This window comes from Moschus berezovskii, chromosome 22 (genome assembly GCF_049115385.1).
Source record: "Moschus berezovskii isolate FMDL1 chromosome 22, NW_MosBer_1.0, whole genome shotgun sequence".
In the NCBI taxonomy this organism is placed as follows: domain Eukaryota; kingdom Metazoa; phylum Chordata; class Mammalia; order Artiodactyla; family Moschidae; genus Moschus; species Moschus berezovskii.
The window spans coordinates 56185532-56203262 of record NC_142481.1 but is presented as its reverse complement, the minus strand read 5'-3'; the positions used below and the strand labels follow the sequence as shown (position 1 = coordinate 56203262).

The window sequence follows — 17731 nt, the reverse complement described above, 5'->3', positions numbered from 1 at the left end:
CCATTACCAAAGCTGCTATTTTGATGTAAAGTTTTTATTTTGATTGAAAACTACCATAAGTTTTTGGAAAATTTTTTCAAAGGAAATTACTCATTTTTTTTCATCCAAATGTCACCATTTCATAATGGGGTGTCTTTTATCTTTGTATGTAATGTGGTACAAATATGCAAGGGTAAGGCTATGAGTAGTTCTTTGCTCAGTCACTAACTGTAGGAAAGCCAAATCAATGTGTTTGATTCCTTTGAGATAAAGGGAAATAAATTTTTTATAGACTTACCTGAAAGATGCAAAGTTTGAAGCTACTTTTGATTGGAAGAAAACGTATCGGTGTCAGTCTAACTGTGAAGTTGAATTGTTTTAATAGTGGCAACTGACAGGGTGGTATTTTCATGTAATCCTTTATGATCTCAGTTTTAGAATGCTTATCTTAGTTCCAGTCCAAACTTAACCTAATATTGACACTGAAGAGTGCTTACTACTTGAATATTTAAAGTAATGCTTCTCAGATTTGTCTTCGGAAGGCTCTTAAACAAAGACTGAGAGGAATGTGTAACTTAGAGCCATTTAGGAATGATGCCTTTGGTTCAGTTCAATTTCAGTCGCTCAGTAGTGTCTGACTCTTTGTGACCCATGAACCGCAGCACACCAGGGCTCCCAGTCCATCACCAACTCCTGGAGTCCAACCAAGCCCATGTGCATTGAGTCAGTGATGACTTTGGAGTCTCAGGTATTATGCAGTTTTATTTTCCTTATATCTCATATATGTGTGTGTGCTCATCTTATGTACATTATAGTGTCACTGACACTAGGAAAGGACACAGTCTTTTGAATTACTGGTTACACCCAACACCTAGAAGACTTAAAACACATGAATGTTAATCTTGTTTTTCAGCAAGATGTAGGTTAATCTAATGTTCTTGATAATCAAGAAGATAGTCCTTTAAATGCCACTGTTTTGCAGTGCTTACATCCAAAGTTTGTTGCGTGAACTGTATTTACTAGTCTACATATCTGTCGAGAGAGGCAGGCTGAAGAGCAAATGGAAAGGACTCTCAGGTTGCTGGTGTCCTCATATTAACACATTTGGGCTCTTTATTTCAAAACGTGTGTGTGGGGACTTCCCTGGTGGTCCAGTGGTTAAAAGTCCCCCTGACAATGCCGGGGACACAGGTTCGATCCATGGTCCAGGAAGACTACACATGCCACACGGCTAAGCCCGTGTGCCACAACTACTGAGCCTGTGCTCCACAATAAAAGAAGCCACTGCAGTCAGAAGCCCACATGCAGTAAAGGAGACCCAGTGCTGCCAAAAAGAATAAGTAATAATACATTTTAAAAAATAAGATAAAATATGCATGTTTGAAAGGAGCAAATGAGGGAATGAGTATTGTCTATAATAAACGGGAAGAGTGCCAGTATTCGTTCAGTTCCTTCAACTTCAGGGGAAAACATCTAAATTTACATATTGCCTTACTAATAAATAATAAGCACATTTGTAACTTTGTTCTAAATCCACAAAATCAGAAATAGCAAAGACTGTCACAGGAGAAACTCATTATCAAGGCCCTTCCATTAACTCAGTTCTTTTACCATCTAGCAAGTTAATATTACAGGACATAAAGACTACAAAGAAGAAACAACAAAAGTTATAACTTTTAGTTTATCATTGAAACAGTCAAATATTTCAGAAAATAAATATTTTTTAAAAAAATTGATCTCCATAGCGACTTTGTTATTCTCAAAGATGCATATATTACCTATGTGAAAAAAGACTTTTTTTTTTTTTTTGACCTAAAGAAGTGAGATTAGCATAGTATGTGTCAATAAGACCTTGTTCCAAGCTTGGCATCTTCTCACTGCTTTTCTTGCTTTTTTTTTTTTCCCACATCTTCTTGCAGCTTTTTACTTGGCTTTCTGGTGATCCACTGCTTTTTCCTTGTCCTGCGTGAAACATTTGGTTTCATGATTGCATCTCAAAAATGTCAGGCTTAGGACTGAATTTGAAACTGATACCTCTCCTACTTTATCTTTTTTTTCCTGTGCTGTAATGAAAAATTTAGTGACTTCAGAAAATGTAGAGCTTGTGCGGCAATAAAAATTTGGCAGAAGTCAGTGCATCTGAATTAACTTATTACAAAAGGATATCTAACCTTAAAATGCTCCTCAAAGACTTCCTTATTTAAAACGTGAGCTCTCAAAACTTAAGATTTGATAGTTTGCTTTTTGAGAAGCCATCCAAACTCTGGCAAATGATGCTTTAGGAACCGTTTACATTCTTAGTTCAGTTTGTGGTAATAGTTTTTGTTTAGCTATATTTGAGAGTCTAGTATTTATTAATGAGTTGTAGGCTGGTATCTTTTTTTTTTTTTTTTGCGTTTTCTTTTGGTAAGATATGGTATGTTTTAGAACCTTTTAAATCCCGTTTCTCTGATGACATATGTGTCTTCAGATTTCAAGTTCTCTCATTAGCTACTGTAACGGTATCTCCCTAACATTCCATTTTCCTGGGATTACATTAGGATTACATTAGAAAAGTCCATCATAAGGGTTTGGTGAATGGCCACAAAACAGAGCCCGAGCAGAGTCATGAACAGTATCGAGACCAGTGGTTTTTATCTCGTTAGTTGGATTTCTGCTTCTCTTCAGAGCACATGCAGATGTTAAATGAAATTGCTAACAGTTCTTTCACATTTTACAGAGTTAATAGTCCTAATCCTCCTGTGTTGCTGGAAATAAGGCTAGTTTATGTATGTCTTCAAGTTAGCACTCCTCAAGTAAGTGAGAAATTGTTTCATTTTAAGATACATAGGGAAGCAAGATTTGTAGTTTGAGCTAAATGGGAGGGGAAAAGCCATTTCACATATATAAAGTATCAATTTTCCAGTGGCTATTAAGGAGGGTCATACATACTGGGCTGCCTCTCTGTATTCACAGTGATTTAGTACAGTGAACGTGAGGAGTGTACTGGTTGAAAAGTAGAGAATTCTGAATTATGCCATTAAATGTAAATACATCAATTTAGCATCTTAGAATTTTCTTGAAAACCTTGCCAAAACAATAATGCACATTCTCCTAAAGAGAATCAGATTATGCCTACAGCTCTCCCTGGCTCTGACTAAATGAGCCCTACTGTTAACCCTGAGAGAAACGGTCCCAGAGAAAAGCAGGCCTGGAGAGAAATGGGGCAGGTGCCCCCAGGAGGCTCTGAGGGACCAGGTCAAAACCAAGAGCACTTGTGCTGCCCAAGACGAGGCAGATGGAACTTCTCCCACATTCCCTTTGCCTCCGTGCCAAGGCTTCTGCTCGCTCTGGAAGCAGAGCTGTCAGAGAAGCTGCAAACAGGTATTGGGTTCTAAATAATTAATTCCCTAAAGCACCTGTTCTCACCTGGGCCCTTGTGGCATTTGGCAATGTCTAAAGACATTCTTGATTGTCACAACTGGGCGGGGACCATTGGCATCTATTGCGTAGAGGCCAGAGATGCTGCTCAGTTTTCCTTTATGCACAAACAACCCCACACAAAGAGCTACCCATCCCTAACACCAGGAGTGCCAAGGTTCAAAAGTCCTGCCCAAGGGATAGGGCCAGTTCGTGAGGTGGAACTTTAAGCACTGCTGTGGATGCAATGCTTATTTCCAAAGATGCTCGGCCACTGAAATCTTTAAGAAGTGTGTATACTGCAGTTCGATCCCTGGCCCAGGAAGATCCCAGATGCCTCAGGGCAACTAAGCCCATGCGCCACAACTACTGAGCCCATGGCAGCAACTCCTGAGGCACACGCACCCTAGAGCCCGTGCTCCTCAACAAGAGAAGCCACAGCAATGACAGGCCTCTACTTGCCGCAACTAGAGAAAGTTCACGCCCAGCAACGAAGACCCAGCACGGCCTAAAATAAAATAAAGTGTATGCTGTTTAGAAAGGATGTATTAGAAAAGTTGAGTTCTGGTGGGTGCTCAGTTGCTCAGTCATGCCTCTTTGCAACCCCATGGACTGCAGGCTCCTCTGTCCATGGGATTTCCCAGGCAAGAACACTGGAGTGAGTTGCCATTTCCTCCTCCAGGGGATCTACCCAGGGATCGAACCCACATCTCTTGCATCTCCTGCATTAATAGGAGGGTTCTTTACCACTGAGCCACCTGAGTCTTATGTTTAAAAAAAAAAAAGTCTCTTCTAGGCCTTCTACTGTAAGCAACTTTTGAAATGTAGAAGTTGAAATTCACTTAGATTTTCATTTCACACTACAAAAGCCAGCATCCAGAGTCAATCTGATCACAAATCTATGACAGAAAGAATTGTTCACATTTTGAATGTCTAGTAATGTTTACAGGCAATTTAACTTCACTAAAATGAGAGAATCACGAAGTACCTTAGGTATTAATTCCCTCCATTTTTCCCCAACCAGGGGTCAAACCTGCATCCCCCACACTGGAAGCACAGGGTCTTAACCACTGGAACATCAGGAAAGTCCCTAACCCCTCATTTTATAGGACAGAGTCAATTAAAAAATGTCTAGTTTTCAGCTCCTAGGAAAAAGGATGATGGTGCTAGTTTTAGTTATTGCACTGGAGTTACTTTAAGACTGTGTTCAGGAAGATATACAATAGCTTTGATCTGCGAGATTAAACTTGAGAAGTAAATGTTTTGCTGTAATACCTCAGGATGACACAACACCAGTCTGAGAGACATGGTATAAGTCTGTAGAGCAATCATGTTTAGACTGGGGCAGTGGAAATTCAGGCAAAACAGGATGAGGAGAAGGGCCAGGCAATGAAGATAGCCCATGAACTGATTGACAGGCATCCCAACCAAGGACCGCCCCAGTTGACAAGTTAGGGAGGTGAGCTTTTTAAAGAGTCTAGGTGACAACTGGCCATGCCCACGGGATTTCTAAATGATTTTGAACAGCTAGGCATTCATTAAAGGGAAATGATCCAGCTATTTGTATTTGATCTGATCACAACATTCTGGAAAACCACAAATCTCTATGAGCGTTTTACATACATTAACTCATCTTCACCACATGCTGTGTCTGAAATTATTCCCATCTAACAGGAAGGAAAGACATTCCGAAGTCCTCCTCCTCCTACATGATTCTTTCCACCCAGTGCTCCAGCTGTTTCCTCACCTTGGAGGTAAGTTGGCACCTTCAGATGCCCAAGCTGCACACCTGAACCCAAATTCTCTGTTGATGGGTTTCTTCTTGGGTCACAGGAGAAAATGAGCCCTGAGCCTCATGAATTTGCTCAGGATAAAAGGAGGCAATACCCACAAGAGGCTCTGAACACTTAGAATAGTGCCTCACCAATTCAAGTGGAATTATTGTGTCATGTGATGGGTTAGTGGCACTCGGATCAGAGTTTAGCCTGGGCATCAGGGGCACAGCACAGAACCTCTCCTGGCTCCAGGGCTGCAGTTAGCCTGGCAGACAGTGGGTGAGTGTTGCCTGTGGTACCACCAAACTCCCTTGTCTGCCCTCAGTCACAGTCACGGGAGCCCATTTCTTCCTCATCTGGCTTCTCAGGAGCCCCTGCACTGCAGCACCAAGGCTGGTGCACTTGGACCCAAGCCCAAACACCCCAAAAAGTCCCAGGTGTGAGGACTCCAATTGTGCAGCTTAGCCTGCTCGGCCAGCCGGGGGAGCCTGCACAGAGACGGGCTGGGGCTCTGGCACTTAGGGAGAGGGAGAGATTGAAAGCAAAGCAGATCTGGTCCAGAATAAAGCTAAAAATGAGAGGAAGTCTCCCCACGTAGCCAGAGCTCGCCATACTTGTCCAAACATTGCCGGGTCTTATTCTGACTTAATCTTCCCCTCGCCCTTGTTCCCCCATCACTGTCAGATTTACTCTCTCCCAGGTGTCCAGTCCCTCCGGCCCTGCAATTGCTCAGCAGCACCCCCAGAACTCAGTCTGGCCTCCCCCAGGAGGTGAGCCTCTGGAGGAGGAGCCCTGTGTTGGGTGCAGCCACACTTTCACCTGGTGATTTTTTAAATTTCCAGAAAGATAGAAGTTTGGAAAGTTTTACTAATGATACAAACTAATAGAATAAAAGATGAAACACAGAGCCCTCCATGTTTGGCTTGAGAATCAATCCCTGGGTCTGAAAGATCCCCTAGACAAGGGAATGGCAACCCACTCCAGTATTCTCGCTGGAGAATTCCATGGACAGAGGAGCCTGGCGGGCTACAGTTCAGGGGGTGACAAAGAGTTAAACACAACTGAGCAACCAACACCACCACCTAAGAACCAAAACCCAACTTGAGGTCATCACCTGGAGGCAGGAAGAGGGCGACTGGGACTGAATTATAACATGTGGACTCCTTAAAATGGAAAGATTTTTGTCATTGCATTCTAGTAAACATTTAGCCTTTATCTAGAAAGACTTGGATATCAAAGACCAGTTTGAACATCCTGATTTAATCTGACTAGAAACTGGGACAAGGCCTAGAGTGACTTTGTCCACAGAGAAGCAGGCCAAACTTCCTCGGCCAACACAAATAAGATACCAGAGGGACTTTATCAGGTATTCGAATAATTACCTAAAGAAACAGATGCTTTCATAAGTTTAAAAAAATACCTAGTTGATTAAAAAAATTTTTAAAGATACTAAAACCGACATGGGGTCGCAAAGAGTCGGACACAACTGAGCAACTGAACAACAACAAGCCTTTAAATTCGGGTCCTTCCTTTATTCAAACTAAATCTCAATTCTAAATTATTATATGTTTATCCCCAAAGGTATAGAATATATAACCCTTATCTCAACAAGTAAGTTTTTCTTAAGAAAAAAAAAAAATTGCATTCTGTTGTCACTTGTATCAGTTCAAAATGTGGCAAGATCTCAACTGGTAAGTAGCCCTGGGCAGGGCAGGTAAGCTTTGTTCCTCGTTCATACCGGTAGATCCTTTTCCCTCCCAAGCAAACACTTTGACAGGTGTATACATAGTGAGCTTATTCATTATTCTGCAGCCTACAAAGAAGGAATCGAAAAAAACCACTGACTCAGGTGGGCAGGTTGCCAGAGCTGGACAGTGCTCAAGCAGTACCGGGTCCAACACCCACAGTGTGCAGACACAGAGGGAAATCGGGACCTCTTCTTGGGGGTGAATTCAGATGGTTTCTTCATTCAGACAAGAATGGGTGAGTAGAACCTGAAAACTGCTTCTAGTCTGTAAAGTGTCCAACCTCAAAAGGCAAAATACACCTTTAAATGACTATTGTACTGTAATCATTCCTGCATTTCTGGTGTTTTGTAAAGACAAACCAACAAAGCTCCTAAACTCAAACAGACAAAACATTACAAAGACCAGTTATGGAAAGATGTATACAAATAGCCATATATTCTGTCTGCGCATCACTCAGGAGATGGAAAGCCTGCAGTTCAACTATAATCTGCATTAAGCAAATGCAAACTATATAATTACAGAGTAGCTAAATGGTTACTCAGATTACAAAAGGGTTCTTCAGGGAGTCTCTCTACATGGCACTGTCGCTTCACATTTAAAATATAACATCTACAGACATTTAATTTACACACAACTTCAGGAAATGTGCAGTGGGGTAAGATGAGCCAGGAAGAGAGATGGAAGAAAGTCCCACCTCCATTCCATAACTCGACCTGGGGTTGTCAAGTTCCCAAATAGTAGATGTAAGACTGGAAGAAGCAGGTGTGCTAACAATAATCACAGTGACATTTAAAAAGTAATAATTATTCTCAACCTGTCTCTCACAATGAATTTTGTAGAAAGGTAGCCAAAACCTCCCAGACACAGAGACTAACATGAGGCTCTAAGTATATGAAATCTGGGACACATAAGATACAATGGATATGGCACATCCATCCATCCAACGTCAATATAAGGATATGCCACCCTGGACACAGGAAATTCATCTGGACACAGGCTGGAATTTTCTCTTACAACACTGTTTCAATTAAAGCAGATCTCTGTTGCAAGAGAAAATGGGGCAACGGATAGACCATCTGCCAGGTTCAAAAGATCAGGAAACAATTTGGTCTCAACAAGCCCAGGACGCCTGGCTTGATGCCCTGGGGTTCAGGAGGCGGAAAGAGCCCCTGCCGGCTGGCTCAAGGGCTGACGTGGGGGCAACCCCGGAGGAAGGCCCTCCAGCTTCCCCACCATCCACTTGTCCTCCGGGGCACAGATAAGCCAGGCTGAGGCTGAGACTGGCACTACCAGTGTGCGTTTTGTAAATGGCTAAGCAACAGAAGCAAGTAACACAAAAATATGGAGGTTTTGAGAGTACATCAAAATCCATACTATGAGGTTCAGCTGTCCCCGATCTACTACCAAAAAAGGACCAGAGGAGACAGGGAGAGAAGAGTGTGTGAGATGAGGAGGAGGAGAAGGAGAAAGAAAGAGACTGGGGTGGGGCAGGAGGGAGACGGGAGAGAAGATGGACCACGTTCAGACACTGCTTATTCCCAGGGGATTATATTGTAGCAGCTCAAAGGAGTCTGTGAGTGGAAATGGGAATAACAACTCTGCTCACTGTGAGGGACGGCAAGAGAGGTCTTGAGAATACTTTGGTCTCCAACGTTTGGGGCCTGTTTTCCTGCTTGGCCTCTGTGAGGACGCGCTTTGGGGTTTTCATGGGAGGACTGGGCTCCCTGGCTCTGAGACTGGCTTTGTAGTTCCTCGCTCCTTGTTTCTGCAAAAGCTGGAAGGTGGCGAGATAGCAGGGAGGGCACACCAGGTTTTTCTCAGGCAGGAGGGACCAGTGCAGGCAGCAGGGCTCGGGCTCGGCCAGCAGGGGCATCCGGGCCACCGGGGTGAGGAAAGGCTGCGTTTCCTTGACTTTGTGGTGCCTGGCCAGCTCAGTGGACTGCGTTTCACCTGCCCCGTCAACTGCTTTCACTCCACAGGCATAAGCCACACACTCATCCTTTTCCACACTCAGCCCCTTCTCTTCTGGCCGCAAGAAAAAGTTCTTAGTCTTCTTACCCAGAACATCCAAGCCATTTGGGGGCGAAGACTTCAAGGGAGGGAGGACTAAAAGGGCTTTGGAAGTCAGGGAGTCTGAGGCAGGGAGAATTCTGTCAGCGCCTCTCCAGGATCTTCTGGGGTCCTTGCCCCTAACAGTCTCCGGGGTGGCCCAGTCTTCCAGGCACCAGATGAACTCCTTTATTTGCAGACTTTTCTTCTCTCCCTGACTGTAGGTGGAAAAGCAGATTTTGTTAACTTCCCTGGAGGTTGTAGTGGGGCCTGGCGGGGTGCCCGGGGTCTGGGAGAGGCTGCCTCCATCCTTCTCCGGGCCTGCCTCAGCTGGAGCTGGAGCTGAAGCCCCAGACTCCAACTTCCCCCTCTCCGACTGAAGCCTGGCCTCCAGGCTCCCATGGGAGAGACTGACACAGAGGAAGCAGCTGCTGGCACTTTCTCCCACCCTCGCCTTCTTAAGCTTCTTCCTGGGCCAGATGCAGGCAGTTGGAGAAATCTGTCCCCAGCCTCGGACCTGCAGATAAAGCAGAGTGTTACTCTCAGCCTAGCTACCCCCGCTGTGGCCACATCCCCATTTTGACTCTCCTATTTGAATCAATATTTTTCTTCGGATTGACTTATTTTAGTTTTAACTTTTCATGCTTAGTTTAGCCTCCTACTATGCCATAGTATTTGTAATAGTATTTTTAAAGACTAAAATACTAAGTGATAGTATCTATCAGCACACTGTGTGCTGACTATATATATTTTTTAGATGTGTATTAAAATAAATTCAGAACTATTAAAATAAAATCAAAAGCATACTGGTCCCGCCTGCCAGGCTTTCTTGTACTGCAGGCTCTCTGCGCTTGCCTGCACCAAGGAAGGCTGTGTGAGGATATAACCAAGAATACGGCTCCCACCAAGAACCTGACCATGTTGGCACCCAGACCTTGAACTTTCCTCCCAAACTGTAAGAAATGAATGTCTGCTGCTTAAGCCGCCCAGCCTTTGGTATTCTCTTATAGCAACCCGAACTGAGACAGGGCTGGAGCATCTCCTGTGGTGGGAGCCACCTCAGGCATTCTACGATGTGGAGCAGCACTCCAGCCTCAACCCCACTACATCCAGAAACAACCCTCTCCCCTCCCCACCCTAGCTGTGACATTGCCAAGCGATCAGACCAATTCCCTTACAGTTCTAAATTTAGAACTGTATTTCATTATTGACTCTAAGAATAGTTTAAGAATAAACCACAGGGTTCAGCATAGAACCACCAGGATAGAAATATCTGGTCTCTTGGGGAGTTAAGTAGCAGGAATTAAGTTAGGTAGCTTGAGTTAAGGGAGTTGGGTTCTGGAGTCCAGAAATGCTTGGTTCAAGCTCCTGCCTTGACCACTACAAGAGATTTTGACACATTTCATTTTTGGTGCTTTGGTTTCCTTTTCCAAAAAATGAGGCTATTCATAACACCTGAGAGGGTGAATGAATTGATGTATGTGAAGCATTTAGTAGTGTGCTTGCCCATACAGAATGGTCATAAATACTCAATAAAAGGTACTGCTATCATTAATATTCTACCTCTGTTTCAGAGGTTTCCATGTTTGGTTGCTTACACATTTTTTTTGGCAACAGTAACTATTTCTGAAAATAGTAAAAGGCTTGTATCAAAACCCTAACATGCACAAGACCTAACTCAAGAAAATACTCACTGCTTCTTCCCATCCAGTTCCAATGACAAACTCTTTGGCTTTTTTATCTTGTTCAAGGGTAATGTCACTGATGTTGAGAAGACAACAAACATGATTCTTTTCACTTCTTTCATCTGGACAAGTATAGATTAATTCAGTTTCTTCTGTGCTTTGAATTTCATAATTTCCACTATTTTCTAATTCAGTCTCATTTTTGTGACCGAAATCCATTACTGTGATGGTTGCTTAAAGTCTTTAACATCTTCTTCCTGTGGTTTAAAATGCAAACGGAACTTAGCTTTTAATACTGCTTTGTTTCTTTTAAAAAACCAATAACTCAGGTGAAACATCGTCAAGACATGTTCAGGAATAGACAGAAGAAATATTATGAAACCATCCATTGCCAACTATTGACATTATAAAATATAAGGCTAATTTCAAAGACTTATGGATTTAGGACTTCCCTGGTGCTTCCGATGCAGGGGCTATGGGTTCTATCCCTGATCAGGGAACTAAGATCCCGCATGCTGAATAATGTGGCAGAAAACAAATAAAACACCTGGATTTATTTAAAAGAAAAAAGACTCATTGTCCATTCTTATCTTCCAAACTCATGTAAGAGATGACAAATAGAAACGTGCAAAAAGCAATCAAAGGTCAATTAAAAGGGTGGCTATGTGATTTCTTACCAATTACATGCAGTTTTCCTTCTTTTTGGAATGTAAAAATCTTCAGTGGTATAATACTGATTTTCTGATGGTAAAATTATGCCTTGTTTATAGATTTGAAGTAAATCAGAACTCGTATTCTTCCACTTCTTGACTTCCACAGAGCTTTACAATCTGATTTGGTTTAAGAATCACTGGTATAAAACATACATCAAAATCCATATGTTTCCAAGAAAATCACATCAAGGAAACACAAGGATCACAGTGAAAATGCTCCCATGGGAAAATGCATTTGCAGATGCAACTAGAAAATTGGATTTGGAGTACAAAGCAGGAAGGCACACACATGTATGCCAGAAGATATTAAATTCTATGACATATGCTATTGAAGTGGCTAGAACCAAAAAATGTACAAAGAAGAAAATGTTGACTGAGGTCCAAGCCCCGAAAGTACATGTCTGGATAAACAAGAATACACCCAAAGAAAAGCTGATCCTTTTCAAGATGAAAAGGCCAAAGGAACTTAAGATATTTAGAAATGAAATAAAGAAGATGAATGAAAATAAAAAGGGGATGAGTGAGAGTCTAAGAAACAGAGCCTATGGGAAATTCAGTGTGATACAGAAAATATCTTTTCTAGTAGCATTTAAACTAAACAACGATGGAAGAAAATGATCAGCAAAAGACCCTGTAAATAGGGGCCTTCCCTGGTGGCCCAGTGGCTAAGACTCTGCACTCCCAATGCAGGGAGCCTGGGTTCAACCCCTGGTCAGGGAATTGGATCCCTCATGCTGTAACTAAGACCTGGCACAGCCAAATAAACAAGCCTGTAAAATAGCTTATTATTTTACCAACTGAACATAAGCCATTATGATTTGCTTCAAAATAATCCTGCAAGGGGGGTGGGGGGTGGTTGGTTGTGGTAAGAGAGAGAATGAGGAAATTTAAAAAGCCACAAATTCTTTTTGTTGTAGAAGGGTATGAGGTACTTTTGGGTCACTGTGAAATTTTCCATAATAAAATGTTTTTTTTTAAAGCCATCATGTTAACAGAATAGTTTAAGAAATATAATATGGGATAACAGTGGAGTTGAGCAAAGCATGAATTTTGATCTTAAGCAAACTGAATAAATGTATCAAACAACAGATTTCATGGTTTGGATAATTTTAACTGGGATAAAGACCTTGAACAGGGACTTATTTAAAGAGATGTACCAAAAGGCAGGAAAAAAAATCAGAAAAAAATTGGAGAATATAGTTTATGAAGATGATTTGGAAAAGTGAAAGTCACTCAGTTGTGTCCGACTCTTTGTGACCCCATGGGCTATACAGTCCACGGAATTCTCTAGGCCAGAATACTGGAGTGGGTAGCCTTTCCCTTCTCCAAGGGATCTTCCCAACCCAGTGATTGTACCCAGGTCTCCCACATTGCAGGTGGATTCTTTACCAGTTGAGCCACAGGGGAAGATTTGGAGACACTCCATAAATAACTGGCCAATTAAGTCAAAGGACTCAAGGCCTTCTCCTTGAATTTACTGAATACAAAAGAAGGCGTTGGAAATGCAGGAGGAAAAGAAAAAACACAGACATTACCTCTAGGATCTCTGACCCCACGTTGTGATGTCATTTGTTAATGAACTGAGAAGTTCAGAGACTACCAAATGCCTCTTTGTTAGACATCTGGCAAACTCAACGGAGCTTTGACACCCTAACCAATCTGTAACTTAGAATACTAACGGCCCTGCTCCTGAAAGGAACAAAGACTTCATTACCACTGGTCAGTGGCAAAGACACACCAAGAGTACAGCAGAGTCCAGCGAAAGGACATTATCTTCTGTTGCTACTCTCACAGATATGTTGTATAAAAGTTAAAATGAGGACCAGCTTTATCAAATTTTGGTTTTGTTTTGTTTTTAATGGATTATGTTTTTGGTATCATGTCTAATAACACTTTGCCTAACCACAAGTCATAAAGATTTTCTGTATTTAGTTTTCAAAGTTATATAGTTTTATGGTTTATATTTAGGTCTATGATCCATTTTGAATTAAGTTTTTGAATATGAACAGCCAACTGTTACAACATTCTCATTCAAAGATTATTCTTCCTGCATTTTTTGGTCAAAAATCAATTGGCTATGTTTATTTGGCAGGAGAAACAGCAATAACCTCAGATATGCAGATGACACCACCCTTATGGCAGAAAGCAAAGAAGAACTAAAGAGCCTCTTGATGCAAGTGAAAGAGAGTGAAAAAGTAGGCTTAAAGCTCAACATTCAGAAAACTAAGATCATGGCATCTGGCCCCATCACTTCATGACAAATAGATGGGGAAACAGTGGAAACAGTGGCCGACTTTATTTTCTTGGGCTCCAAAATCACTGCAGATGATGACTGCAGCCATGAAATTAAACTTACTCCTTGGAAGGAAATTTATGACCAACTTAGACAGCATATTAAAAAACAGAGATATTACTTTGCCAACAAAGGTCTGTCTAGTCAAGGCAGTGGTTTCTCCAGTAGTCATGTATGGATGTGAGAGTTGGACTATAAAGAAAGCTAAGCACTGAAGAATTGATGCTTTTGAACTGTGGTATTGGAGAAGACTTTTGAGAGTTCCTTGGACTGCAAGGAGATCCAACCAGTACATCCTAAAAATCAGTCCTGAGTGTTCATTGGAATGACTGATGTTGAAGCTGAAACTCCAATACTTTGGCCACCTGCATCAGGTGCTGACTCATTTGAAAAGACCCTGATCCTGGGAAAGATTGAAGGCAGGAGCAGAAGGGGACAACAGAGGATGAGATGGTTGGATGGCGTCACCGATTCAATGGATATGAGTTTGGGTAAACTCCGGGAGTTGGTGATGGACAGGGAAAGCCTGGTGTGCTGCAATTCATGGGGTCACAATGAGTCAGACATGACTGAGCAACTGAACTGATGTTTATTTGGGTATATTTTAAAACACCCTATTCTGACCCATTGACCTGTGTCTCTCCATTCAACAATATCATATTGATTCCTATAGTTTATGGTAATTTTTAAAACTGAGTAATGTGATTCCTCCATTTCATTCTTCATTTTCATAATTGTTTTACCTATTATAGTTCCTTTTACATTTCCTAATAAATTTTAAAACCAGCTTGTTAATATCTATAATAAATCCTGCTCCAGATTCATATCTTGATATTCAACAGTTCCTCCTCCAACTTCTTTGAGATTGTCTATCTATTCTTGGACCTTGTATTTTGTATCTTCATAAATGTTTCTGAATCTAGAAAATTGAAAACAGTTTCAAGAAAATAATTATGTTTTAGTTCTATCTTCAGTTGCTAAGTCGTGTCTGACTCTTTGCGACTCCATGGACTGCAGCACGCCAGGCTTCTCCATCCTCCACTATCTCCTGGAGTTTGCTCAAACTCATGTCCATTGAGTCAGTGATGCCATCCAACCATCTCATCCTCTGTCCCCATATCTAGGACTTTTCCATTCCTATAGTCCCTGGACTCTGTTTTCAAAGACCACAAATGTTTTTATTTTAGGTAGTGACATTTATAATATACGTAAAGGTAATTTGCTTCGTACATCACCTCTGATGATACCAGACCAGTGTGGTACCAAGATGCTAATAATGGTCACCAAAATCTTGCTTCCTTTTCCTTTTGGAGATAGAGAAGTATTATCTACATTTCTCCTTGAAATTAAGCAGTGCCTTGTGACTTATTTCGGCTAATAACAGGACTGAAATCATATGAGTCACTTCTAAGCAGAAGTACCTAAAAGCCAGTGATTCCCCACATTTGTCATCATATTTTGCCATCACAGTTGGCAAAAGAGTCGGACACGACTTAGCACCTGAACAACAACAACAATAACACACACACTTGGGCACAGGGGCTTCAGAAACTGCAGCACAACGGCTCAGTAGTTGTGGTTTGCAGGCTTTAGAGCTCAGGCTCGGCAACTGCGGTGCATGGGCTTAGCTGCTCTGCAGCTTGTGGAATCTCCCTGGACCAGGGATCAAACCCCTGTCTCGTGTATTGGCAGGCGGATTCTTATTCACTGTACCACCAGGTAAGTCCCAAGGACCATTCTTCAAAAGACTAAGAGTGTACCTGAGTCAATTCAAAGTCAAAATTCTCATTAAAGGTAGGCTTAATAATGTATAATTTATGTTCATTGAAACTGGGTAAAAAAAAAAAAAACACACAAAACTCCTGCAATAATTTTTCTACAATATTCCTAAAAGATAATATAGTAAATTAAATTCTGCAAATCCTCCCTCCACAAGGTTTCCCATCCTAATCCTTGGAACTATTCCATGAATAAGTTATATTGCACGGCAAAAAGGATTTTACAGATGTAATTATGGGTACCAACTGGTTGACCTGATGACAGGGAAACAATCTTGGTTTACTGGGATGGGCCTAATCTAATGATGTGCTGTGCTTAGTCACTCAGTCATGTCCAACTCTACGACTCCATGGACTGTAGCACACCAGGCTCTTCTGTCCATGGGGATTCCCCAGGCAAGGATACTGGAGTGAGTTGCCATGCCCTCCTTTAGGAAATCTAATGATATGTGTCCTTTAAAAGCAGAGAGTTTTCTCTGGCTAGCAGCAGGAGCGGCAGCAGCAGACGTCAGAGATTTAAAGCATGAGAGGAATTTGAGACATCTTACTGACTCTGAAGAACGCTGACACTCTTTCTTTTCGCCATTATCTTTGCCACATTTCTGCTATCACTTATCCATATAATCAGACTACAAATGGCTACCCTCAATTCCTATACCTCATAGCTCAGTCAGTTGAGAATGCCTGCAATGCAGGAGACCTGGGTTGGATTCCTGGGTCGGGAAGATCCAGTATTCTCGCCTGGAGAATCCCATGGACAGAGGAGTCTGGCAGGCTACAGTCCATGGGGTCGCAAGAGTTCGACAGGACTTAGTGACTAAACCACCATGTTAATTACCTGTGCTTTATACTTCTTACATGCCCACAGAGCACAGCAGCTCTGATTATTCATAGAATGATTCCTAGGAGCGCAGTTTCTACAACCATCCCTCCCTATCAGAAAGTTTCACTCCAATCCCAGTCTCCAACTCTTCTGCTTTTTCCAGTCACATTCATTACTCATTAAGTGCCCATGCCCTAGCACTGGTGGTGGTTGTTCAGTTGCTAAGTCCTGTCGACTCTTTGTGACCCCCCCCCCCATAGACTGCAGCATGCCAGGCTCCTCCATGCTCCACTATCTTCCAGTTCAGTTCCTCGATCGTGTCCCACTCTTTGCGACCCCATGGACTGCAGTACTCCAGGCCTCCCTGTCCATCACCAACTCAAACTCATGTCCATCGAGTCGGTGATGCCATACAACCATCTCATCCTCTGTCGCCCCTCCTCCTCCTGCCTTCAATCTTTCCCAGCATCAGGGGTCTTTTCATGACCATGGAGTAGTTGTTGCTATTTGACCATCCCATCCTCTGCCACCTGCTTCTCCTTCTGCCTAGCAAGGATAGTAAAATGGTAAAGCAACCCCAGTCTTCCCAGCTCTCACACAGCAAACAACTTACAGGAAAATTCAAATCTTCAAACACACAACTCTCGCCACCTGTTTCCAAAAGCCCAGGCACTCGAAAGCGTGGTTCCCTACCCTTCTTCCAAGACCTTTCTATCTTCCTCCTCTCGGCCCTCCCCTTCCTCCAGTGTCCTGCTGCTGCTGCTGCTAAGTCACTTCAGTCGTGTCCGACTCTGTGTGACCCCACAGACGGAAGCCCACCAGGCTCCCCCGTCCCTGGGATTCTCCAGGCAAGAACACTGGAGTGGGTTGCCATTTCCTTCTCCAATGTGTGAAAAGTGAAAGTGAAGTCGCTCAGTCGAGTCCGACCCTTAGCGACCCCACGGACTGCAGCCTACCAGGCTCCTCTGTCCATGGGATTTTCTAGGCAAGAGTACTGGAGTGGCTTGCCATTGCCTTCTCCGCCTCCAGTGTCCTACCTGGCCACAAAAGATGCCTCCCCTTCTTTCAATAGCTGTGCCCTCCAGCAAAGCGCCCCCACCAGCCCCACCCCTTCCTCCAAGGGCCGCTCCCTCACAGGGCTCCGCCCTTTCAGCGGCTCCTCCCACTGCCCCACCCACTCCGCACCCCCTCCCCAGGCCCTGCCCACTCTTCTTCAGGCCCAGCTTCGCTTCTTCCTTTTACCTCCCCGCCTCAGAAGGCAGCTCCCTTCCCAACTGGGCAAGACGTCTCGCTCTGCCGCCTGTGGAGCAGTGTGGGGCCTCGACCCGGAGGCGGGGAAGCGGCCTGGCCGCTCACACCCTCCTGAGGGGCCAGCGGGGTGGAAGGCCCGGAGCAGCTTAGTCCCCGCCGGCGGGCAACAAGGGCGGTTGCCCTGCGTTACAGACGCTCTGGGGGCGGGGCGATGGACGGGCCTGGGGGAGGGAGGGGA

The 17731-nt window shown here is 43.2% G+C and overlaps 1 protein-coding gene across 3 annotated transcripts; it reads right to left on the bottom strand.

The window, feature by feature from the left end:
• Positions 1–1435: 1435 nt before the first annotated feature.
• C22H16orf46 (chromosome 22 C16orf46 homolog) lies at positions 1436–17713 on the bottom strand. Of its 3 annotated transcripts, none has more exons than XM_055413067.2 (3): positions 17485–17713; positions 10645–10892; positions 1436–9467 (listed from the first exon to the last, which is right to left on the bottom strand). In XM_055413067.2, the coding sequence occupies exons 2-3, from the start codon at positions 10852–10854 to the stop codon at positions 8463–8465; spliced, it is 1215 nt and encodes a 404-aa protein (XP_055269042.2). In that variant the 5' UTR covers positions 10855–10892; positions 17485–17713; the 3' UTR covers positions 1436–8462. The 3 variants fall into 3 exon arrangements, with proteins under 3 accessions (XP_055269042.2, XP_055269043.2, XP_055269044.2); XM_055413068.2 differs by lacking the exon at positions 17485–17713 and adding an exon at positions 17280–17335; XM_055413069.2 differs by lacking the exon at positions 17485–17713 and adding an exon at positions 11313–11678.
• Positions 17714–17731: the final 18 nt, after the last annotated feature.